This window comes from Orycteropus afer, unplaced genomic scaffold (assembly GCF_000298275.1).
Source record: "Orycteropus afer afer isolate SDZICR_OR568_19922 unplaced genomic scaffold, OryAfe1.0 scaffold00056, whole genome shotgun sequence".
NCBI classification, from domain to species: domain Eukaryota; kingdom Metazoa; phylum Chordata; class Mammalia; order Tubulidentata; family Orycteropodidae; genus Orycteropus; species Orycteropus afer.
In genome coordinates this window covers 10,842,090-10,867,988 of record NW_006921643.1, presented here as the reverse complement: position 1 = coordinate 10,867,988, position 25,899 = coordinate 10,842,090, and the positions used below count along the sequence as shown (strand labels likewise).

Sequence of the window (25,899 nt, the reverse complement as noted above, 5' to 3'; positions counted from 1 at the left end):
TGTCTGGCCGCCTGGCCCCGGGAGCGACCGAGAAGCTGCGGCAACATTCGGTGCAACCCGGTAGCCCCGTGCGAAGTGACACTTCGTGCAACTCGGTTCGGGGACGGCGCCGAAGACCACCTTAGCGGCTCTGCTGCGGGTCGCTCCTGGGTTCCCCTTGCCTGACCTCTGTCACTCTCTGGCGCATTGGTGCCACCCGCCACCTAAGGAGAGGGCGAGCTCCGGAGTGGGTCGGGAGCTGGGGAGCGGGGCGGGGGCGGGAAAGAGGCAGCGAGAAAAGAAACTAGAGAAACTAGGCTCCCCTCCTAAGCGCGCTCCAGAGAGACCAGGTCTGCGCGCACCACTGCTTCATTTCATTTTTCCTGTGAGGGTGGGCTAGGAGCCGTAGACTGCTGTCGCGGGGGAAATGCCAGGGGCCGCGGGCGTACAGGCGCCGTCGGGGGCCGGGTGGCTGGGCCCGCGCCGAGGGCGTGGGGGCGGGGGCTTGGGCCGCCCCTGCAGTTGCCGAACGTCGCCAACAGGTTGCACCGTTCCCCGCTGCCGCGCGGTCCCTCGAACGGGGAGCGGCCGGGGGTGGAGTGGGAGCGCGTGTGTGCGAGTGTGTGCGCGCCGTGGCGCCGCCTCCGCCCGCCCCCCGCTCGGTCCCGCTTGCTCGCCGCGGCCGGGCGGCCCTTTCGCGAGTCCGCGCTTCTTCCCCTCCTCCTCCACCTCCATTTTGCGAGCTCGAGTCTGTGACTGGAGCCCGAGTCACCGCCTGCCCGTCGGGGACGGATTCTAGTGGGTGGAAAAGACGCTGCAGCCCGAGTGGCCGAAGTGGAGGGGCGCGGGGACAGGGACATGCGCCCGGGTGCCCCGACCCGCGGAGACTGGAGAGGGTCAGGGGGCTGTCTTGTCAGCCAGGGAAAGGGAGACTTTCTTAAATAGGGGTTCTCCCCTCCCCCCCATGGAGAAGGGGGCAGCTGTTTACTTCCTTTTTTTAGAAAAAAATATTTCCCTCCTCCTCCTCTTGCTTTCATACGCTAAGTTGTTTATATCGGCTGCGGTGGGAGCTGCGGACGGTGGCGGGTGAAGCGGAGCCTTTGAGAGAGGTAAGAAGAGGGATGGGGTGGGGGCTGGGGCCCGTGCGGGCGCTCTCTGCCCCGAGGTGCGGCTGGGGAAGGGAGGCGGACTCGGGGGACGCCACGGGAGCCCGCAAACTTTTATTAGCCTCTGAGAGTGGGGGTGAGAGCTGGCTAGGGCCGGGTGACGGTGACGAAAGGGCAACGCGCGGGTGACAGCGCTGGCCTCTTCCTCTCCCTCTGCTGCCGTTCCCCAGCGGGGCTGAGGGGGAGGAACCTGAGCTCTGACGGCTTGTGGAGCTTCTTGGAGCTGCCCCGGTTTGCACCTCTCTTTCTCCTTAGCGCAGAAACCTGACGGCGTCTTCTCCCCTCCCTCCCCCCAAGTCTCCCATTCTTTTCCCTCTCTAAAGGGGCCGCTCAGACACCCATTTTCATGGTGAACGCTAAGCCGCGTCCGAATTCTGCTCGCCCGAATATTTCCACTCCACCCTAGCGCGCCCGAGTGCGATTGGGGTTTCGGTCGAGGCTCCGGCGCGTCTCCTTTCTGGCAGGCGTGTGGCGAGTGTGTGTGCGAGTGATTGTACACACTCAGGGGGCTGACAGCTTGCAACTTAGAGACTTCGGCCAAGGCTGGCGTTATCTGGTAGAAGTGGGCGTGTCGAAGAAAGAACTCAACAGGTCTGGACACATTTCTCTTTTAACCTCGCACTTTCTTCTGGAGAGGGTTTATTTAGCGCTTTGCATGGTTTCGAACCTGACGTTTCTAGGGGCCCCATTTAGAAAAAGACCCTCTTTTCTTAACCGTGGTAGTTATGTGGTGCGATCTTTGACAAGCTCTGGTTTGATGTTTGAGGTTGCAGACTTAATAATTGCAGCCTTGTAATACCACTTAAGACCCTTGGCATGGCTCTTTATGACTGATTAATGTGATGGGGTTATTGCAATTTAAACTGAGGGTAATGTCGCTTGAGGGATCGTTTCGTTTACGTTAGAAGTATTGTTTTGGTTTCGGGTTTGAAGTCAGCTGTCAAAAAAGCGGCGTTGGACTTCATTAAACTCTATTTGATACCTGGTATTTAGAGATCGTTATCAGATAAATTCGGCGGAGGGGCAGCGAAGTAAGCAGTTTACCCTCAAGATTTGTAGTGGCAGATCGCTACCACTCCTCTCTCCACCTTCATCGCACTCTCCTTCCAGTAAGGGCCAGTCAGTGACTTTATGCTTCTTAACGTCTCTGTGCGGTAAAAGTTTCCTCTCACTGGACAGGATTTTACTATAATGTCCCAAATGTACTTTAAGTATTTGTCCTCCTCTGAAAACATCTTGATTATTGACAACATACTAGCACCCTGACTCTGTTGAGAATGGGCTCAAAATTGGGATAGGTGAAGTAAGTTTAGTATGCAGAGAAAATGATGCAGAGCATTTTAGTGGATATTTCACCTTAATTAAATGAATATGATTTTACAGTTCTAGATTTTTTTTCTATTTTTTTTCAATACTTTAATATTGTTGTTGTTGTTGTTATGTGCCGTCGAGTCAAACCCGACTCATAGTTAGGAAATAACAAAAAATCTCAATTTAGAAATATAATGGTATTTCATTCTGAGGATCTTAATCAGTTAAAAAATATAGTGTAATATAGATTGTATTGTGAGTTATGATAAGGATTGAGATAGCTGTATTTAAATTTATATATAAATAAGCTAAAATTGTAATGAGAAGCTTCCATACATTCTTTTCTGCCTTTTTGAAATTTAAATTTTGATTATCCTAAATACAGTACGTTTGTTTTTCTATATCCAGAATTTGGAGACAGGCACTGTTACGCAGGCATATCCAGTCAGAAATACGGGTTAAAAAAGAGAGGATTTTCCAACCTATTGGAAGATTAGCAGATCAGCATTGTTGTTTATTTTTTAAATAAAATTTGCATAGTTCACCAGTAGGTTGTACTAAAAGGTTTGAATGTGTGACTAACTGGTGGGAGGGGAAATTGGTAGTCATTAGAAATAGAGTGTAGTATTTATCAAATTTTATGTGTATTGGTTCTCAGTAAAGCAAACAATCTTGATTGAAAAGAGGTAGGAATTTTAATGCTCACACTTTTTTGTTTGAGATTAAATAAATAGACAGCAACTTGAACCTTTAGAATAATCAGATGTAATGAATTATAATGTCTAAGATTAGCATCCTATGAGTGGCAGGATGAATAGTCAAGCTTGTTAGGTACCATGGAGTTGAGCTTAGTCCCATACAATTTTGTTCTCAGCGTGCAAATGGACTGCATTGTACTTTTAAATGTGGTACGTTGAATGGGAGCAAAGGAAATGACTTTTCTATCCGGGAAGATGAGAAACTACTCTTCTGATAACAAGGGATTAGGTTCGGATTTAACTAAAAGGTTGATTTAATGGGCTGTCTCTTGGATCAGAGTTAATTTATAGCTTATTTTGCCCCCCCCCTTTTTTGTAGCTGATAGTCACTGATGGACTCCAAAGAATCATTAAACCCCCCCAGTAGAGAAGAAACCCCCAGCAATGTGCTTGGTCGGGAAAGAGGAAATGTGATGGACTTCTATAAAACCCTAAGGGGAGGAGCTACTGTGAGGGTTCCTGCATCTTCACCCTCACTGGCTGCTGCTTCACAATCAGACTCCAAGCAGCATAGACCTTTGGTTGATTTTCCAAAAGGCTCAGTAAGCAATGTGCAGCAGCCAGATCTGTCCAAAGCAGTTTCACTCTCAATGGGATTGTATATGGGAGAGACAGAAACAAAAGTGATGGGAAATGACTTGGGATTCCCACAGCAGGGCCAAATCAGCCTTTCCTCTGGGGAAACGGACTTTCAGCTTCTGGAAGAAAGCATCGCGAACCTCAATAAATCGACCAGTGTTCCAGAGAACCCCAAGAGTTCAGCATCTGCTGCTGTTTCTGCTGCCCCCACAGAAAAGGAGTTTCCAAAACCTCACTCTGATGTGTCTTCAGCACAGCAAAATTTGAAGGGCCAGGCTGGCACCAATGGTGGCAATGTGAAGTTGTATACCACAGACCAAAGCACCTTTGACATTTTGCAGGATTTGGAGTTTTCTTCTGGGTCCCCAGGTAAAGAGACAAACGAGAGCCCTTGGAGATCAGACCTTTTAATAGATGAAAACTATTTGCTTTCTCCTTTGGCAGCAGAGGATGATCCATTCCTTTTAGAAGGAAACTCGAATGAGGACTGCAAGCCTCTCGTTTTACCGGATACTAAACCTAAAATTAAGGACAATGGAGATCTCACCTTATCCAGTCCCAACAGCGTGCCACTGCCCCAAGTGAAAACAGAAAAGGAAGATTTCATTGAACTCTGTACTCCTGGGGTAATTAAGCAGGAGAAACTGGGCCCAGTTTACTGTCAGTCAACCTTTTCTGGAGCAAATATAATCGGTAATAAAACATCTGCCATTTCTGTTCATGGTGTGAGTACTTCTGGTGGACAGATGTACCACTATGACATGAATACAGCATCCCTTTCTCAACAGCAGGATCAGAAACCTATTTTTAATGTCATTCCACCAATTCCTGTTGGTTCAGAAAATTGGAATAGGTGCCAAGGATCTGGAGATGACAGCCTACCTTCCTTGGGGACTTTGAACTTCCCTGGTCGATCACTTTTTTCTAATGGCTATTCAAGGTAAGATCAATACTTTCATTTTTTTTCAAGAATGCAAAAGTTGTGACAGATTGATTCAGATTTATTATTCATTTGTGTTATGTGTTCTTCAGAGATTCGTGTGCTTTTCTGTGTGGATCAAGTTAATTGGACTTTTGAGAGTAGATATGGCAGCCAACCTAAGTGATTTATCTGCACATAACTATTTCAAGTTTTTTCCTGAAATACTGGCATTCAGTACCCATTGGCCAGTGGTCGAAGATTTTAAAATCTTTAAAATAGTTTTACATATTTTCAGGTATTTTATATAAACATTTGTAAATTTAAGGAGGCTTCAGGTCTGTCAATACTGTATTTTTGTGCATGTTCATTTAGCTGTTTTAGAATATGCTCTTATATTACAATAAAACATACCTTAAATACTTTATGTAACCAAAGTTTGTACTGTTGGATTAGTACATTTGTGAAATGTTAGCCTGAGGGGATTAAAGGGTTAAAAAGTAGCCGGTCCAACAATGAACCCTGTTCTTCAAACTGAACCTTCTGTTGAAAAATCTGAGTTTCGAGATTGCTAAAGCAATGCAGTCAGCAGTGTGCCAGATCATAGTAAGGACGTGGGGCTTGCCTACAGAGTTCCCCACCTAAATTAGACAAATTGTTTCTGGTGATCATTCTCTTTAAGAAAGGAGTTGATGACAGTGTTATGCAAAACAAAATTCTGCTTTCAAATGTTCCTGCAAATTTTCAAATAGATAACTGATGGCCAAATTTGTTAATCTTCAAACTATCATTTGATTTGTTTCTCAGTCGTTTATGTTTTTCTCAGTCATTTATGTTTACTGACATTTTCTGTGTGGCCTCTTTTGAGGCCTATTAAAATGAAATTATCAGGAAAAATATAAAAATAAGTAGAATTTAGATATATCCGTTGTATGGGTTAAGTTCTCTATCTCCTGTCCTTATCCCAATTCAGATGAATATTGGATTGCATACCCATTTTAGGTGTAAAGGAAAAGATAAAAATGAATTGTAGAAACATGAGATGGATTAATCATTGTTTTTTTGAAAGAAGGCATAGTAGATACAATGATCTGTACATAACCAACATGTTTTTTTCTTAAATGTTAGTGATGTTCCTTATTACTATTAACTACTCACTGAAGATTTTACTTAAAACTCTAAGATATCTTAACACTCAGAGGGCTCTGTTCCTCTTTAAGTAGTAAACTTTTCTTGTTGGGGAAAGAAAAGTTTAGACTTAGATTTAGGTTATGTGGTGAAAGACTTGATTGTTTCTTCTCAACAACAACAAAAACCTCTTTAGTTCTTATGGTTCTTTATAATATAATCTACCCACTAATCTATTATTTAAATAATATTTTTTTATTTAGAAGGACACTACTTTGACTTTTTATGTTTTTATTTCTGAATTGAAGGTTTAAAATTTATTTAATATGGAGATTTGAGGGTTTTTTTTTAATTGCATAAGCAATTGTGTTTTAAATATTAAAAGACTTGCTGTGTTTTAACCTTTTCTATATTAAACTTTTTGACAGTGGAATTCAAGATTGAATGTGTTTGGTTCTCTTAAAAGAGCTAGTACAGTTGATTTGGCTAATAAGCTATCTATAGGAAACTATTAAATTGTTCTGTAAAACATATACAAAGAAAATACATCTTAGTATTACACTGGGGAATTATGAATGCATTTTGTCCTGATAATCACAATGGTTTTGTTTTCATTTTTCTTACTATAAAAAGACATGGAACAAGACATACCATTTTACATTCACTATGCACTTTCATTAAGCCCTATAAAATCTAGGATATGGAGCATAAATCTTACATGAACACTGTTACCCTTAAATCATTAAAGGTAATACTTTTAACTTTTATAGTACATTATAACATATAAGGTGTCTTCACATATTTTTAATTTGAGCTTAATAACAACCGTGTCAAAATAGGCAAAGCACTGATGATGTGGCTCTTTAGAAATTCTTTACTGTTCAACGAAATGATTATTTTTATACCAGTGTGTGATTTGGAATTTTAGTGTGTATCCTAATGGAAAAGCATATATCTTTACAGGGTCTTTTGGTAGTGTTTGAAAATACTCTTACCTTGTGGCATTCATTAATTTAGCATTGGGAGCTGTGATTACTCAGAAGGAAGTGTCTTCCAAATAAATTGAAACAATGTTTCTTTATTTTCTGTGCTTCATCAATTACTCTATTGTTTCCAAACAACAGCCCAGTGCAACTCAGATTGGTTGCTTTCTCTATCTATATGTTGCTTGGCTCAAGCCAAACATTAGCTGTAACCAGTGGTGCTCCCTGATCAACATATTGAGCCCATAACTGGATTGAATACTGACGTTTTGACTTCAGAGATAAACAACCTAAATGCTACTAACAACTCGTTTGCATTCTTTTTCAATTAAAAGAAAGTATAAATTGTAGTCTGACTTTTTAAAATACTACCTACCATTGCATTTTCTCAGAATAAGTTTAAAAATACACCAAAATCTATATTCTGGAGGAAAGGAGATTCCTTCAGAAGTGTCAGTGTACCACAACATCCAGTTATCATATTAGATTATAAAATTATGAGTATTATGATTGATAATAGTAAAGAATTTTCTTTTTAAGGCTTAAGTTTATGGGTAGTAAAATAAAAGAAACCTTATTGCTGTGCAAAGGCAATAAGGTTTAATAAAGTGAAGTAGCCATTCTGCCTTAATAGGTTTTTAAATACTGAAATACTGCAATTCAATAAATTTAGCATAAATTTGTCACATTGATAAAAGCATGTTTTTCATAATTTGATTTTCAAAATTATGTCACTACAGTTTATTGATGGTGAAACTGCTGAAGTGGCAGAGAGAAGTAAATGTTTTCAGGTGGAGCTAGAGGTTTTATTATGTTGAAACTTTGGTGTTAAAAAACTGACCACTTTCTAGGGGTAAGATTAATGGAGAGAAAGGATACAAGATGAATTTGTAAACTCAATGTTAGGTAGAGTTTAGGGCTCTGATGATTGGCATTAAATGAAACTAGTAAAATTTATGTAGACTTTAATATCTCTCAAGGAGCTCTGCTGGCACAGTGGTTAAGGCATTTGGCTGCTAACCAAAAGGTCAGAGATTCGAACCCACCAGCCACTCCATGGGAGAAAGATGAAGTGCTCCAGAAGTTGAGGCACTCTACTTCTGTAAAGAGTTACAGATTTGGAAACCCTGTGGTGCAGTTCTACCCTGTCTTAGGGTTGCTATGTGTTGGAATCCACTCGATGGCAGTGAATGAATGAGTTAACATCTTTCATTATTAATTGTGCCTGGAAGACTGGGCAATCTACTTCTGTAGAGATACCGCCTTGGAAACCCAAGGAGGGGTCGCTATGAGTCAGATTTGAGTTGATGGCAGGGAGTTTGGTTTGGTTTTAGTTTGGTGTACAAACACAGGATGAGTAAAGCAAATTCTACCACTCAGGTTTTTTTTATTAACATCATATTGTATGTTTTCTCAGAAAGGGTGGGGCCATAAAGAAGGAGATTTTGTTATCTGATTTATACCTTCTAAAATGAATATTTAATTTTTTTCCTTTCTTTCCAAAAGTTCTGGCAGTGGTTATTTCAGTGTCTTTTAAGCTTAATGTTTCTGAAATTCACTTATATAACGTGATTTCTGAATACTGAAGGGGATTTTTCATGAGTATTTATTGATTTATTGCTGATGATCAGGTAAGGTACTTACTTTTTATGTCTGTTATTAGTAAAAAGAAAAAGAACGACAAAAATATAAGACAGAACACATAGTATTCAGGTATCTCAGTTTAGTGCAGAATGACTGATAACATAATGTGTGACTGGCAGGTGGTCAGATTTTATTGAAATTACTTCTTGTGATATTTCTTTGGCTAATGCTTTATATTTTTCTAATTGATAACATTATTTGTGTTCATAATGTTTTGGTTTTGTTTATTAGTGTTAGGTATTTTAGTTAATCTGACCACTCTTAATTATGAATGTTTATACATTTTATGAAAGACTGAATTCTGAGACATACCTTGCATATATGTAGGTTAAATGCAAACTGTATTATTAGTGAAATTATTTTGTGGTTAGATCCTTGTAGGGGTCTTCTGAAATTTTAGCCAGGGAGAGACCTGATCACAGGGATTTATTTTAGTATGAATGCCTAATATGAAAGAGCTGTACATTAATTGGTTGATTATATAAGTCTTAATCTACTCTGGCCTACAGGTGATTTAAATAGCCTAGTTTTGCTAAGAAATCTTAATTTACATAGGTTCAGAATAGATCTGGGGCATAGTTTTTAAAGCTTATATATTTTTTCTTACCTTAGTGACTATACCTAATTTTAATTGGCAGTGAGTTCTTATTATGTTCTATATTATTTATGTGGGTATATTAAATAGGAAAATAAGGTTCATTCTGAGTAGAATTTACTTTTTTGAGAACATCTAATAATATTTTCGTCAGAAGTAATTGTGTAATGTATCTATCTACAGGTATTTGCCAGATTAATGTGCACTTGCATCTATATTTCTGAGTCATGGAAAATATATGTTGGTGATTACTGTTGCATAAAGAGTTTTCAAGAAATATTTTGTTGAGTTAAGCTGTGACTGGAAAAAATATAAATTATTTATTGATCTTCACAGAAGGATTTAAAAGCTGATGCTCTCCTTATTTCTCTAGCCCAGAGGCAACTGCCCTCATTTTCTTCTGGCTAGTTGTGCTTGGGCTTTGTATTTTAAAATAAATAGAAATATTTCTACAGAGACCTTCCACTTTAAAAAAAGAACAAGCCGTTAAATGACTGTGTTCCCTAGGAATTGTGTAGGAGCATGTCTGTGCTAAACTGGTGTCTTAGTTATCTAGTGCTGCTCTAACAGAAGTGCCACAGGTGGATGGCTTTAACAAACAGGAATTTATTCTCACAGTTTAAGAGGCTAGAAGTTTGAATTCAGGACGCCAGCTCTAGGAGAAGGCTCTCTGTTGGCTCTGGAGGAAGGTCTCTGTCTCTTTTCAACATCTGTCAGCCTGGAGTTCCTTGGAGATCTCCATGTGTCTTTGTATCATTCTTCCCCTGGGTCTAAGAGGTTCCCACTACAGGAAACTCGGGTCCATCAAGGACACACTTTACTCCCAGCTCTTCTTTCTTGGTTGTAGGTCTCTTTATCTCTATTCACTTATCTTACATAAATCTCAAAAGAGATTGACTCAAGTACAACCTAATCCTATAGGTAGTATCCTGCCTCATTAATGTAACAAACATAACTTGATCTTCTTAAAAATAACCTAATCCTGCCCCATTAACCACAGGTAGAGATTAGGATTTAAAACACGCAGGAGAATTAGATCACAAAATGGAGGACAACCACACAATACAGGGAATCATCGTCTAACCAAGTTGACATGTATTTTAGGGGGACGTAATTCAGTCCATGAGATTTGGGTTAAGATGTGAATTTTATTTATTTATTTATTTTTTCAGTTTACATATTAAAGTACACCTTAAATATATAATTTGATAGTAGTTCATAATTACAGTTATTTCAACTCCCAAATACATAATTTTGACAGATTGCCTTCTTTATACCACAACCATCACAAATGTCTCTTAAATATAAGGTTTACAGTTGAGCTTAAGAATTAATTTTGCATAGTAGGGAAGGGTAAGAGAGCAGCAATAATGGTGTGTAGACTGGTGGAAGATAAATGTAGAACTATCAAGAACAATTCCAAACACCAACAATTTGGATCAACTGACATGAATTTAGAGGAGTAAGAGAGAAATTTAGGCCTGTATTTGTTTAGTGCACCAACCAAGATTATAATTTGGTTTCTTTCATTTGAGGTAGAAATCTAAAGCTAATGTGCCAAAAAAAGAAAAAAAAAAAACTCACTGCCGTCGAGCTGGATCCGACTCATAGCGACCCTTCCTTGGGTTTCTAAGGTGGTATCACTACAGAAGTAGAGTGCCCAGTCCTCCTTCCGAGGAGTGGCTGGTGGGTTTGAACCTCCAACCTTGTGGTCAGCAGTCAAATTCTTTACGCACTACGCCACCAAAGCTGCCAACTTGCCAAGGGAACCCATAATTGTTTGTAGAATTTTGTTCTGTTTTGCCATGTTTCATTACCAAGAAAGAGTACAATGAGCATTGTAATTTTTTTTTCAGATTTTTTTAAGCTAAGGTCCTGTTCATATTTATCCCATTTTAAAAAATTTAAACTGCTATTTAATTTATGAAAATATGACTTGCATATAGTTGAAATAAGGATGATGTGTCTTGTGCACTTTTACTTATATTGTCATCTGACTGCGGAGTGCAACCCCTTTCTTTAGTAATTTATTTTCATGGGTTGTGTATTTTTCTGCTTGAATATTGAGGAATTAAATTCTTGTTTAATAGTACATGTTGTTGTTATGTGCCATCAAGTCGGACCCGACTCATAGTGACTCCTCCTTCGATTTCTTCACTATGGAAGTAGATTGCCCAACCTTCTTTTCGAGGAGTGGCTGTTGGATTTGAACCGCCAGCGTTCTAGTTAGCAGTCAAGTGCCTTAGGCACTGCGCTATCAGAGTTCCTTTAATAGTACATATGTAGAGTAAATTATGTGGATCTAAAAGTGCTGACAGTAATTTAAGCTATTTATATTGCAGTATATTCCTTAAAGCCAACTATTCTGAATGGAGGTATGTCATCCCCTAATTTTATCTGTGGGCTAGTTTAAATATTAATCATGAAGCCTGGTAGAGCTGCATGTTTAAACCTACTTTTTCACTATAACTTGAGTATTAATTTTGAGTGCTTTAAAATGTTTTCTCTCTTTCAGCAAGTTTCAACAAGATTAATAGTATCTATAATGCAGTAAGTTTGGTGAAACAGCAAAACCGAACCCAGTGCCATTGAGTCAATTCCAACTCATATTGACCCTATAAGACAGAGTAGAACTGCTTCTTAAGGTTTCTGAGGCTGCCAATCTTTATAGAAGCAGACTGCCTTATCTTTCTTCTGTGGAGCAGCTGGTAGGTTTGAACCACTGACCTTTTGGTTAGCATCCAGATGCGTTAACCACTGCACCATCAGAGTTCCTAAGTTTGGTGAAAGTACCTCATATTTTAGAATTTTTTTATTCACACTGTAGGGCACCAAAAGATTATATATATAGGGAGAGAGAGGGAGCTCTGGTAGCGTAGTGCCTAAAGCACTTGCCTGCTAATCAGAAGGCTGGCAGTTCAAACCCACCAGCCACTCCTCAGAAGGGTTAGGCAATCTACTTCCGTAGTGATACCACCTCGGAAACCCAAGGAGGGGTCGCTGTGAGTTGGGTCTGACTTGACGGCACATAACAACAACAGGGAGGGAAATGTTTAATGATAGAATTCATTGCAGATGTGTTTAGCATATTATATTTCTATTTCTGTGACTCATAATTTGAAAGTCCAACTTAATAAGTATGCAGTGTTTAGGATGTATAGTTCATTGCAATAAATGTTAACTTATTTCTTTTAATAATTAAAATTAGCCTTTATTCTATTTATTTCATAATTGTCCACAATAATACTTACCCATGGCTATTATGAAAGTATATTTGATAGCCAAATTTTGAAAGTTATTGTGAAATGACATCCAATTTTAGTACATGAATTATTATTTCATGCTGGTTGGAACAGTTCAATGACTTAGGACCTTGTGATCGTCACATGCGTAACATTAAAATTCTGCTTTGTTACGATTATGGTATTTTACTTTGTTATTTTTTTAAAATGTTTTTGCTTTTTAATTATCATGAATAAGAGCTTCTTCCATTTTAAGGTAGTTTAAATTGGAAATTTTGGTGCATTTTTTCCACCCTTGTATCCCTTTCACTCAATTTAATTATTCAGTAGTAGAAAAACATTTAAATATTCAAAGAGAAAAAGAAATGAATATCTAGGAAAACTCAATACTGATCTGAAGGGAAATATTTAATATTTGTTGTGTTCCTCCTGGGATCTTTAATACTTTATTTGTCAACAGTGAATTTTTAAACTCAGTTTATAAAGGCGAAATAGGATCAAACCTGCACACTGTATATATTTGTGTAGTCACTTACTGCTTTCTGTCAGAGTTCCAACTTCTATAAAACAGTGATAGCACCCAGCTTTTTCCCTGGCAGGATTTGTGCATGTATGTTTACTTTGAAAATTAAAAAGCATTATAAAAATGCAAGGTGGAACTTTAAAAGCTCTGCCAAATCTACTCAGTTCAAACTAGCATGAGCTTCACTGGCTAAGTACATCACAACATCTGTGATGTAGGTATTTCCCATTCATCAAGCACTGAGAGTTTTTCAGTGTCTACTATGTGCAATACCTAAAGGGTCATGGATCCCACTTTCATAAAGACTACTGTACTTAAAGTCCTCAAGTCTCAAGGTAAGTATTTTAATGTTGACATCTTCAATTTTGGTATTTTGTTAAGACACCTTCAACAAAGCTTTCCAATAGATTTGGTTGTTAGGTATGCCATCTAAATTTGACAGCCATATTGATAACTTCAATCACATTGTTATTGTTTTATTATTAAATGCTAGAATATTCCCTATCTGTTTCATTGTGTCTGATATCCTTAAACAATCAAGTAGCAAAGACTTTGTCATTAGGAAACATTAATTTGCCTGAACATGAGAATCAAGTTACCAACTGGAAATTCTTATCACATATATTTAGCAAAGCTGTGTGAAAAGAACTTCTGACTATATTGAATAACAAAATTTTTCCTAAGTGCATAAATATGGGAGGATTATAAAACTTATTTGACTATATTTACTAACTTTTTTCTTTATTGATCAAACCAAAACCCAAACTCACTACCACTGAGTCAGTTCTGACTCAGAGTGACCCCCTTTGGGTTTCTGAGGTGGTAAATATTTATGGAAGTAGATTGCCCAGTCTTCCTTCCACGAGTGGCTGGTGGATTTGAACCACCAACCTTCTGGTTAGCAGTCCAATGCCTTAGGCATTGAGCCACTAGAGCGCCTTCTTTATTGATCAAGTGGATGAAAAAAGTTTCAATAAAACAAATATGTTGGATTAAACCAGATTTATGTCTCTTTTTTTAGCAAAGAGTCAGTTACAGAAATAAGTGAAATGGAAATTTAAATTGGAAAATGTACCAATGTAAAACATAACTTATTTAGTTAGTAGGGAGCTTTCTGGGAAACTGAAAAAGATTAGTTCAAACTATTTGAAATTTGTCATCTGGAATCCAGCTGAATTTATTAAGGACAAAGTATGACTTAGGAAATAAAATAGTAAGCTTGATTTATTTTAAATGGAAATTCCAAAATGAATGCTTTCTCTTTATTTTTTTACTGCTTTTTGTGATTTGGGTGAATTTATATAAAAAATCAGTTTTCCATTCAACAATTCATACATATTTTGTTTCATGCCATTGAGTGCAGTCCCCACAGTGTAACAACACTCATCTCACTTCATCCTTGTATTTCCCATTTCCCTTCCTCCTTTCCTAACCTTTTTTGCCTTCTGAACTTTGTCCCTGGGGAAATGCTGCTCTTTTCATCTCAAATGGTTGGTTGGTCTTAGGAGTGCATACCTCCCTGATGTTATTGTTCATCTTACATGCCTGTCTTTTGTTTGGCTGAAAATGAAATCATGTGGATGAGTTGCAGGCCTGAAGGATTACAAGGGCCATAGTCTGAGGAGTTCCCCAGTCTCTATCCTACCAGTGAACCTGGTCTTTTTTATGATACTGAGTTTTGTTCCACATTTCCACTCTGTCCAAGACCTTCTAATGTAATCTCTTTCAGAGCAGTCAGTAGTGGTAGCCAAGCATCATCTAGTTCTTCTGGCCTCAGGGTCTTGGAAGCTGAGGTTCACATGATCCGTTAGCCCTTTGGACTAATTGTTTCCATGCATCTTTGATTTTCTTCATTCTTCTTTGCTTTAAATGGGGGAGAGACCAATAGTTAGATAGCTTCTCACAAGGTTTTAAGACTCCAGTTGCTACTCACAAAAATAGGATGTAGAACATTTTCTTGGTGTCATTGGACCTTGATGTCTCCTGTAACTACACCATTTATCCCTATTATTGCTTTATAGTTGTCCCTGTTTACAAATTGATGTTTGTGGTTTCCTGTTTTCAGTCTTACAGGTTTATTTTACTTTGAATACTTGTATATCTGGGCTAGTTTCTAGACGATACAGTCATGTGTGTTAATCTCAGGTTGTCTGTCATTGTTAGTTTTCTGTCCAAAGAACTCTGTTTAGTAATTCTTGTGAGTTTTGTCTGGTTTTTACAAATTTCCTTAATTTGTTGATCTGTAGATGTCCTAAATTTGCCATCATATTTGAGGTATAATTTTGCTGGGTATGTAATTTTTGATTGGCAGTTTTTTCTCCCAGAGTTTTACATATGTCTTCCTGAAGGTTGGGCAATCTACTGCTGTAGTGATACCACCTCGGAAATCCAGGGAGGGGTCACTATGAGTCAGATCCAACTTGACGGAGTGCATTTGGTTTGGTTTGGTTTGGTTTGGTTTATTGCCTTCTTGCCTGCATTGTTTCTGCTTAGTTTTATTAGTTTTTACTAAAAATCAGAGCTTAGTCTTATTAATTCTCCTTTGTAGGTAACATTTCTTTTTTTCCTGAGCTGCTTTCAGGATTCTTTCTTTGTCTTTGATTTTGGAAAGTTTGATTATGATATGTCTTGGTGACTTTCTCTTTCAGGGGTCTATCTTGTTTGGGGTTCATTGAGCTTTTTGAATGCATGTCTTCTCATCTTTTGTGATAGTAGGGACATTTTCTTCAACAAATCTTCTACAGTTTCCTCTGCTTTTTTTTTTTTTTTTTTGGTCTCTTCTTGTTTTGGAATTTTAATCACATGTAAGTTATTCCTCTTGATGGTATTCCTTATAATTGTTAGGCTTTCTTCTTTCTTACTACCCCTTCCCCCTCCCCCCAGGTTGTTCCTCTAACAGATTAGTATTGAGAAATTTGCCTTCAATTTCACTAATTCTGTCTTCTATTGATTTAGTTCTACTCCTTTGCCCTTCCAATGCATTGTCTATTTCTGAAATTTTGGTATTCATCATCTGGAATTCTATTGGTTGTTTTTGTATGGTTTCTAATTTCCCATTTATTTTGTCAATTTGTTTTTATATTATTTTCCTGAACACTTCTAGAATTTTGTCTGTGTTTTCCTTGATGTCTCTCAATTCATTGAAGGTACCTAGATATAATTAGATACAATTCTTTTTGAATTATTGAATTACTTACCAAGTAGTTTGAATACCATTTCTTCCTCAGGAAGGTTTTTTGGCTCTGTATTTTGGTCACTTGTTTGAGCTACCCTGTGTTTTTCTTTTTATAAAGTATTGTCTGGGATCTCTGGTAGCGTAGTGCCTAAGGCACTTGACTGCTAACCAGAAGGCTGGCGGTTCAAACCCACCAGCCACTGCTCGGAAGGAAGATGGGGCAATCTACTTCCATAGTGATACTGCCTCGAAAACCCAAGGAGGGGTTGCTGTGAGTCGGGTCCAACTCAATGGCACATAACAACAACAATAAAGTATTGTCTGTTGTCTCTGAGACACTGTGGTGTTACTGTATTTGTATTTAATTGATTGTATGTTGGTGTGTTTTACCCTGTTTTTTTGTTTTGTTTTTTACTTAATTTTGTTTTGATATATTCAGGCACACAGGGCAAGCAGGGCATTTTACTTGCTAGTTTAGGTGCTCATTACTTGTCTTCTGGTGGGTATGGTAGAGGATAGGGGAGTGTGCACAATTCTCTGTTCATGTAGAGCAATTGAGGGCAGGCTGGATTGGTGTTCTTTGCTGTTGATTGTCGATCAGGTGATGCAGGAGTGGGTGGTGGCACTTGTCCAATAGATGGATCTGCAGGAGGTGTTGGTGTGGCTGGGTAATGTGGACATGGTTGTTGTTTCCCACTGCATGGGCCAAAAAGTAAAAAATAAAACAAAGGAATGACGAAAGAAAGAAAAAGAAAAATACAAAAAAACACAGCAAAGGAAAAAAAAAGAAGTGAAAGAGAAAAATAAGGAGTAAGCTAGGGAGAGGGGACACCCATTTAGCACATTCTGCCAGCTGAGAAGGCCACAGAGGGCAGGGTGCCTGGTCTTGGAGGGACAGTGTACTCTGCTGGCCGAGAAGACAGCTGGGGGCTGGGCACCTGGTCCAGGATTATGCTTCTGCCAGCCTAGGAGGCAGCTGAGGGTAAGGCAGTTGGTCCAAGACAGAACTTTACTGCCAGCTAAGGAGGCAGCGGGGGACAGGGTGCCCAGTCTGGGACTGTGCACACTGCTGGCTGAGGAAGTGGAGAGCATGTGCCTCCAAATGCTGGGGTGGTGTGTGTGCAGCACCCTACCTGCAAGGACATGCCTCAAACCTCAGGTGGGGGCAGCGGCAGCTTTGGGAGGAGATATCATTGGCTGCCAGGTGGGTGGGGGTAGAAGATAGCCACCCTAAGGGTCATTGGGAAGGTGTGGAAAATAAGGGGGAGACTGTACCTTTCTGTTTGCCAGCCACTGGTGTAGGCTTGGTGCAGCCTTGGGTGAGCATGAGCCGCTCATCAGGTTGCTGCCCTGATTGGAGCACTGCTTACAGAAATTCAAAATGGCCACAATGTGTCAGGTCAGTTGACTTTTTCTAGTTGGTATTTGATTGACTTGTTTATCCTCTCCTTTGGAGCTCACGGTTCTGGGATTATCGTCCGTATCTGTTTCATTTGGTTTCTTGGTTCTTTGTTGTAGAGGGTCTGGGGAGCCTGTCTGCCTACTGTGTCTTGCTGAAAGTCCAAAATGAATGTTGTTTTCCTAAGTCTTTACCTTGAGAGGCTACGTATATTATTATTCTTTTGAAATTGCCTGAAGGCATTTTCTATATTGTAAGCCATAAAAAAAAAAAAGGACTAATTATAGTATAGTGACACCTACGTGTTCTTGTTCAATCAGAAACTGACTTTATTCCTTCGTTTGATCACGTGCCTGATTTATGTGGTTTAACTATTTACAGAAATTTAGAAATTTAATCCTCCCTCAAATTACAGCATTTTATTTATTTATGTATTTGCAAGGTATTTAAAAGAAAGGAGCCCTGGTGGTGCAGTAGTTAAGTGCTTAACTACTAAGCAAACTGCCAGTGATTCAAACATACCAGCTGTTCTTCAGGAGAAAGATATGGCAGTCTACTTCGTAAAGATTACAGTTATGGAAACCCTATTGAGCAGTTGTTCTCTGTCGTGTAGGGTTGCTATGAGTTGGAATTCGATTCAACAGCAATGGGTTTTTGGGTTTATGGTATTTAAAAGAACCATAGAGGTATTTCTAAAGAATATGTTAAAAATGTTTTTAATATCCTTGGAATATGTGCATAGTTTTGATCTGTATTTCCTATAAACTACCAAGGAACTTTATGCTAACATTGTGTTTTTTTTTCTTGATAAACTGCAGGAAAAGTTGGGATTATTCACTTCTGAGTTTTCTCATAGTTTCATAGTTTATGTTCAAGTAAGTTGCAGCTGCCTTTGCCTTGGACCTGAAGGGAATTTGGTGGTAGCAATTGGGCAAGTTATTAACAACCTGACCATTATTATGGCAAGTACAATTCAAGTAAACCAAAATTATGGATATGAAATAGTCTAATAGAGACTTAAAGCTACAGTATAAAATTCACATGTTTTCTACTTTGTCATCTGAAAAGAAAATTTCTGTTCTTAGTAAAAGTAATTTTAAAAATTCAAATTAATTTTAGTTGTCACTATTATTTTCTATATTTAGTCATGTTATTTTTCATAAAATGCTAGGATTGGAATGGATCTTTGCCTTTGAAATTATGAAGATACATACATTGGCATTAAAAGTAGGATATACCTTTTGTAACCATTTTGTTAGTGCTGAAATTCTTTTGAGCATAGCTTGCTTAAAAGTTTACGTTTGTCATGTTTGTGTTAAAAACAGCCTGTTTTCTCAATTACTTACTCTTTCTCCTCAAAAGATACACAGTTTGTAATAGTTAAGAAAAGGGAGGTAAAGAGCCATCATAGCATGGGCCATGTGCTTTATTGCTAACTTTGGTTTTATTTTCTGCTCTGTATCAGGCTTGGTATCACCTAGTTTGTCCTGGTAGGTAGAAGCTGGCAAATCTTTATTAGGTAGCAAATGCTTCTTTCTTACCATCAAGCACCTATCATAGGCTGGTGTTGGAGCAGTCTATTGGTGCTATGTTTTTAAAATACAATATAAGAAGAACTACTTCTAAGAGATAGTAAGAAAAACAGGTGAAAGTAATCTCTAATTCAGAATATTAGAAGTGAGTGACCCTTTAATTGGTAATGTCACTTAACAGGACTACATAATGCATTGAGGATACAGCAGACATTTGAAAGGGAAAACAGTAAATAAGTGATGCTAGAGGAAGAAAAGTATCTCTCTTCATCTTATTTGTATTTTAGCTTTGTGTATCTTATTCTGTGTATAGTTTTGACTTATTCTATCTATGGTCTGGAGCAGCAATTCAAAAGGTTAATTGAATATTTATCTCTTCTGCTAAGTGAGTTCAACTTACTATAGCAAAGACATTAACAGAGAAGAGAAAATGCAAGGTAAGTAGGTGTCAGCTAAAGCATGAAAATCAGATGAAGTCATTTAAGAATGAACTGCTTTAGTGTTGAGGAGAAAGAAGAGGGAGGACCAAGGACAGGGCTCTGGAAGGCATCCAAAGGGAGTAGCCACAAATGATAACTGAATGAATAGCTGGAGAATGAGGAGACAACAATCTTAGAAGGGGATGGGGTGAGAGTAGTTTATGCTGTCAAGTCAACTAGGGTAGAAGAGAAAGAAGAGAATTTCATAAATACGAGTATTGTTGAAGCCAGTCCTTAAAACATGAAAATAAAGTCAAAGAGAAATTAATGAAATCCTAAATGGAACAAGAAGTTGTTCACTAACAAACTAGTGGCCATATAACTTAAAAATAAAAAATAAAGAAATCTTTACGTTTGAGAGCCTAATTAGTCTTTGAAATTCAGATTAATATACTAAAGCAGATAGCCAGAAAAAACACACTCAGACCACAAAGACCCCAAGTGTCCATTTAGAAGCAAGGAACAAAAGCTGAAAGCCACGAAAGAGTAAGTTTCTGTTCCCTTTGAAGCTAACACACCAAAAAAAAAACTGGCAACACCCTACTTAAAACTCTTACCTTGTTAGTAGTAGTCTACTAATTGTTTCTCTAGTTTTTCCCTCTCCCCTTTTCTTTTTTCTACCACAATTCATATGCCAAGTGACACATGGGAATAGCTACACAAACACTCAGAACCCATGGATGATTTGCGTTATGCACGATGTCATGCAACTCTACCCTAATCTCACCCTGAGTTGCAGTCAGCTCAGTGACAAATTGCAATAACAATAACTCATCTGTCTTGTCTGAGAAAGCCTATCTGTATGCATGTGAGCGTTATAGTCTATGCATTAGCTTATTCAGTTACTTATTTAGCAATTTCCTCTTCAGACTTCACAAAAGTAACATATATTCATTGCCTTCAGTAAAATTAACACCCTAAAAAAATTTAATAAATGTACTCCCTTTTCCCTTTCTTTCTTCCATTCCTGCCTCTGTCTTCCTGTCCTCTACATTTCTCTGTAATCATGCAAAGAAAAAGACCAAGGGCATTCAGATTTTTTCTGGGAAGTGAGGGGACTAGCCTAGGTGACTGCTTGTGGGCACTAGACTTGTTTCCCAGATAAGCTTCTCCATTTCTGTACCTGTATGTAGAATCAGAAGAAAAGAATGGGTAATGCTAACATGTACACAGGAGCATTGTGCTTTTGGAAAAAATGCCAGTCCTCATCACTGTACCAAAAATGCAAATCACTAAGGAGTAGGCACCTGCCACTGTCATAGAATCCCAACTGAAGCCATTCTAGATATGCAGTCCTCAGTTTTAATATGAGGAAACTGAGGCAGAGTATAATTAGTGCAGTGTTATGGGTATGATATAGGACTCCACAGTCAGATTCCTTGGGTATGAATCTGTCTGTTTAATAACTCTATGACCTTGAGTAAATTTATAACCCTATAAAGCCCTTAGTTTCTTCACCTTTAAAAGGGGCCCAGTGAGGTATTGCGTGCAGTCTGTGTAGCACAGTGTCTGGCACGTATAAAGCAGTCATGGAATGTGAGATGTTATTTTTAGTTATGTGGCTAATATTAAACAGTTCCTTAATGTCAAAGGTCCCTGCTTGAGAACTCTGTCCGTTGTGCCATACCACCCTGTTCATAAGTCTTTCCATTAATTGATAGCTTTCAAACTGGCTTCATTATGATCTTAACTTTCATGCAAAGTTAAGATACTGGATACTGTAATCTGTAGTATAATTATCAGATTTATATTTTGGCCATAGGTTTGAAGAGGAACTGAAACATGCATGGGTGATGAATGTTTTATTGAAATGAGTGCTTGTTCCTCTCCTTGCCTTCACCTCCCTGCCATCATCCCACACAGATTTCTCTACATAGTCACTCTTCTACTACTTGAACCTTTTAAGAATTTAAGGTAACCTGAAAGTTTTATGAAGAAAACCAAGCTTCTCATGTCTTCACAAATTCTTAGGCTTAGCAAATAAATTAATTGCAAATGCTATTTGATCTCTTTATATATCTTTGACTTCTTAAAGAGAATAGTAAGTCTTTGAAAGTTATGTTAGAAGACAAGGTTCTACCTCTTAGAACTTTTTTTTGAAAAACTACCTTTTTCTATGATTCAATATGAATTAAATCCCACAATTAAAAGGACTTCCTTTAGGTGGATATATGAACACATATTTGTTCATGTTCATATCTAAACTCATTACACACAGGGAAACCCCTTGAAAATTCTTGAATGAATAGCCCAGGGCTCATGATTCAGCCTTATCTGGCAAATTTAAGTCTAGTAATTAAGGATTTGTTGAACATCTCTTTTATTTGAATACCACATGGTTTTCTATGCCAGGGCCCATTTTTTTAGGAGTAACTTTTTGTTTTACATTCTCTGCCTACTCAAAGTAGATTTCTTTGATAGCTGTATCACTATTTACATTGTAATAAACCACCTGGAAATTTTTTGAAAAACATGTTGGGCTGGAGTCAGTTCCAACTCATGGCTGCCCTACCTGTGTAAAGTAGAACTGCATTCTGTAGGGTGTCAAAGTTCTGACCTTTGGAAGCAGATCATCAGGCCTTTCTTTTGAAGAGCCCCTGGACGGGTTTGAACCACCAACCTTTCAGTTTGCAATCAAGGGCTTAATTTGTGTAACCCAGGGACTTTACCTCAAAACTTAGTGGTTTTAAAATAACAAACATTTATTATTCTTTGTGGGTCTACAAGCCAGCAGAGCACTTCTGTTGGTTTGGATGGACCAGACTGAGCTGGGCTCACTCATGGGTCTGTGATCAGCTGGCTGATTGGCTGTAACAGTGAAGGGTGACTGGGTCATGTCTCATCAAACAGGCTATCCAGGGCTTTTTCACATACTGGCAGCAGGATTCCACAAAAACCAATATGCAAAACTTCTTAAGGCCTAGGCTTGGAATAATTCTATTCCCTCCATATTCTGTCGGTCAAAGCAAGTCACAAGACCAGCTCACATTCAGGAGGTGGAGGAGTTGCTAAGTTACACTGCAAAGAGATGACTACAGGGAGGGATCATTTTACAATCTATCACAATAATTACAGGAATTGGTTATATTTCAATTTCTGATCCTCTCATTTTAGATATTCTAATTGATCATGAAATTTGCCTGTGGGAAGGCAGCGTTAGTGGGATCAAAAGGATAAAAGCTTGGATTTTAGAGATTAACTGAGGTTCAGATTTCAGCTCTGTCACTTATTTCTGCAATCTTGCACAAATTACTTAAATCTTTCTGGTAGGCACTGAGTAAGGAGCCTTGGTGGTGCATTGGTTAAAGTGCTTGGCTGCTAACCAAAAGGTTGGTGGTTTGAACATGCCAGCTGCTCCATGGGAGAACAATGTGGCAGTTTGCTTACATATAGTTTTACAGCCTTGGAAACCCTATGGGGCAGTTCTGTTCTTCCCTGTAGGGTCAATATGAGTTAGAATTGACTGGATGGCAGTGGATAAAACACTCAGTAAATGATTGATTTCCCTGAACCTCAGATTCTTCATGTGCAATTATTATAAAGAAAGGGCTAAGTATTAACTAAGTACTTAAGTAATTGCTTTTTTTCTTATAAATCTGTCCATTACATTCCTGTCAAGGTTTAGAACTTACATTTCTTTGAATAAAAAGTCAGGGAGAGTATGAGAGGGAAGGAAAGGGAAAAGAGGAATATTTGAGTAATTGTGGCTTTGAAATGAAGTGACCACTCACTGGGGTATTTTCTTCTAAGGAAGGAATGACTGAGATGCATAGCTGAGTTACAAATCTAGAGGCCTTGTTGAGCGTAGAATTCCCTGTGATTTCATGGGGTGAACATTGTAACATTCACCATTGTCCAGATCTAGGTTTCTTAAAAAATAATAAATGAGAATTCTAACCTTTCTTAGACATCCTGGGTGCTGTAAAACCAGGTTAGGCAATTGTCACACCTACTATATGAGATATGAAAAAGGATAGTATTATTCCACATTAGCAGTTACTGGTACTGCTTTAAAAAAATTAAATGGGCCACTAGAGATAAAATCAACATGAATTTATTTTCCTCTTACTGAAATTGTTATGTTGGGTGGAGCCTAAACACTTAAATCTCTTCATCCAACTAGAAAGAAATAAAAATGGTGAAAAACACAAATGGTAAAATTGGATTAACCTGACCAACACACAGACCCAGATATTTTAGGATCTAGAAAAATATTTTTATTGCCTCTCTTAGGAGAGATACTAGGTAAGAGTTCTCAAAGAACTGGAAACTGACTGAGCCACCTCTATCTGGCATTATTTACATGTTTGAACACAGTCAGTTGATTTTCCTGGGTCTTAGCCATCTTCTGTGTTTAATAATTACACATTATTCTGAAGAAAAGTAAGTTTACACATAGTTTTTTAGTTAATGACAAATAAAATATTAAAGTATGAACAATAAAGGTGGCATAGAAGACCTTAGTCATTTTTTGAAAGTTAAACTACTAGTCTATATGGATTTGACTCTTTGGTTTTTTGATCAATATTTCCCAAATTCATTCTTTACAAAAACCATTTTCAACCATAAACAGAGGAAAACATCAGCTTCCCCAAGCATATTTGGGATCCAAGGATATCTCACCAAAACATGCTCAGTGTTAATTTCATGTCCATATATGTTTGCAAAACTTACAAAAGTAGACTGTGCTGAAGAAGGAATTTTAGTTTGGAAATGACAGTTAATTGAAGAAGAAGAAAACTTTGCAAGGCATTTGAGATTCAGTGCTCAGGAATGGAGTCATAAGAAGATGGCAGCAGAGGAATGTTTCTCTCCTGCTGCCATTACCTGCTGGTGAGGTGGATCAATAATAAATACATTACTGAGGACCTTTTACCTGTTCAGTGCTGAACCAGGTGCTCAGGAACAGGAAAGAGAAATCATATGTTCTTCTTGATCTCAAAGGAGCTTTCATCTGGCTGGAGAGACATGATGTAGACCCATTAAATAATTAAGAGACAGTTCAACAGGTGGTCAAGAATGTTCCGGGATGTTAGTGAATGGCAAAGTTAGAGAAGGAGCTCTGGTGGTGTAGTGCCCAAAGCATTTGACTGCTAACCGAAAGGGTGGAAGTTCAAACCTACCAGCCACTGCTCAGAAGGAAGACTGAACAATCTACTTCCGTAGTGATACTGCCTAGGAAACCCAAGGAGGGGTTGCTATGAATCCACTGGACTCAGGCAGTGAATTTGTTTTTTTGTTTTGTTTTGTTTTAGTGTGTGAGAAGGTAAGATCCATTACACCATCAAGTGGTTCTTAATTATGCAGGTTCACATTTCCTGTCAGTCATATCTCCTCCCAGACACCCACCAGCTCCATAGATACTGACCCTAGGACCAGCCCAAGGCAGGATGCAAAATCCTGAATCATGACTCTTTTTTTGGTACTCCTTCCCTCCTCTCCAGAACAAAGGATAGAGTGTCCTCCATACATCCGCTTTGTTTTGATGTCCCATTAAAAAGAAGCAAATAAATTAATGCTCTATCAGGGATAGGTAACAGTTCAGTACTGAAGGATGATCATAATTGTGGAATTTCAGGCATTTGTGAAAAGCTAGTAAGAGAATTTGAGGCAAAAAAGCTTTCCTAGCATGCCTCAGATCATAGCACCCACTTCACATACACATGAAGCCAATCCTGCATATTTTTCCTATGGAGCAATATCTGCCTTGTCTTTTTCCCGTCTGCTCCCATCTTTCCTCATTTCCATTCCCCCAGCACACCTTTTTCAAACCATTATATCCTTTAGACACAGACAGTGCATCAATCAAGATTAGTGTTAAGAACTAGTGTTACCAAGCTCTTCCTGGGATGCTTTAACAGAAATATAGATTATTGTATACTGTCCTGCCTCCCTTTTTTGCTCCTTAGAAGTTCTAGGGGTAGAGCCCAGGAGTTTGAATTTTTAAAAAATTGCCTAGAAAATCTGGAGAATCACCCAGGTTTGGAACCACTGTTCTAGAAGGAAAACAAAGATGCCAGCAAACTCTGTTCCAAGGAGGTGATCATGGAACTTGGGACTCTGTTAACATGAGGAAAAGCCCACAGTAGCCAAATTGTGGCCCCAGTTCACAAAATTAAAGCCAAAAGCAGTTGGGTGGGCAGGTTTTCTGGCTCTTCATGCCCAGTGTCTCTGGTCTGACTTTCTTCCATGCTCTGTCATAAGCCTCAGAGGGCACACAGGCAGATGTAATGAAGAGGCAGTCAAGGTGGAGAGGGGCGATGCATATGACGGAAAGATTCCCTTAAGGTCCTAGTTCTGTTCGGATTTCAGTGTCCTTATGTGAGAATCTGTACCTTGACCAGGAGGCTGTCGTTCGAACAGAACAAGGGGACACTACATGGTTTAAAATCAAGGAGGGAGTGCATCAGGGTTGTATCCTTTCTCCACACTTATTCAATCTATATGCTGAGCAAATAATCCGAGAAGCTGGACTATATGAAGAAAA

The 25,899-nt window shown here is 38.7% G+C and overlaps 1 protein-coding gene across 1 annotated transcript in view; it reads left to right on the top strand.

Moving 5' to 3' along the window:
• Nucleotides 1-3,546: 3,546 nt before the first annotated feature.
• The window catches only part of NR3C1 (nuclear receptor subfamily 3 group C member 1), a 164,848-nt gene continuing 142,495 nt past the window's right edge, over nucleotides 3,547-25,899 (top strand). Inside the window, exon 1 of the mRNA XM_007939072.2 lies at nucleotides 3,547-4,733. Coding sequence (XP_007937263.1) covers nucleotides 3,547-4,733 — 1,187 coding nt within the window. The remainder of the gene's footprint in view (nucleotides 4,734-25,899) is intronic.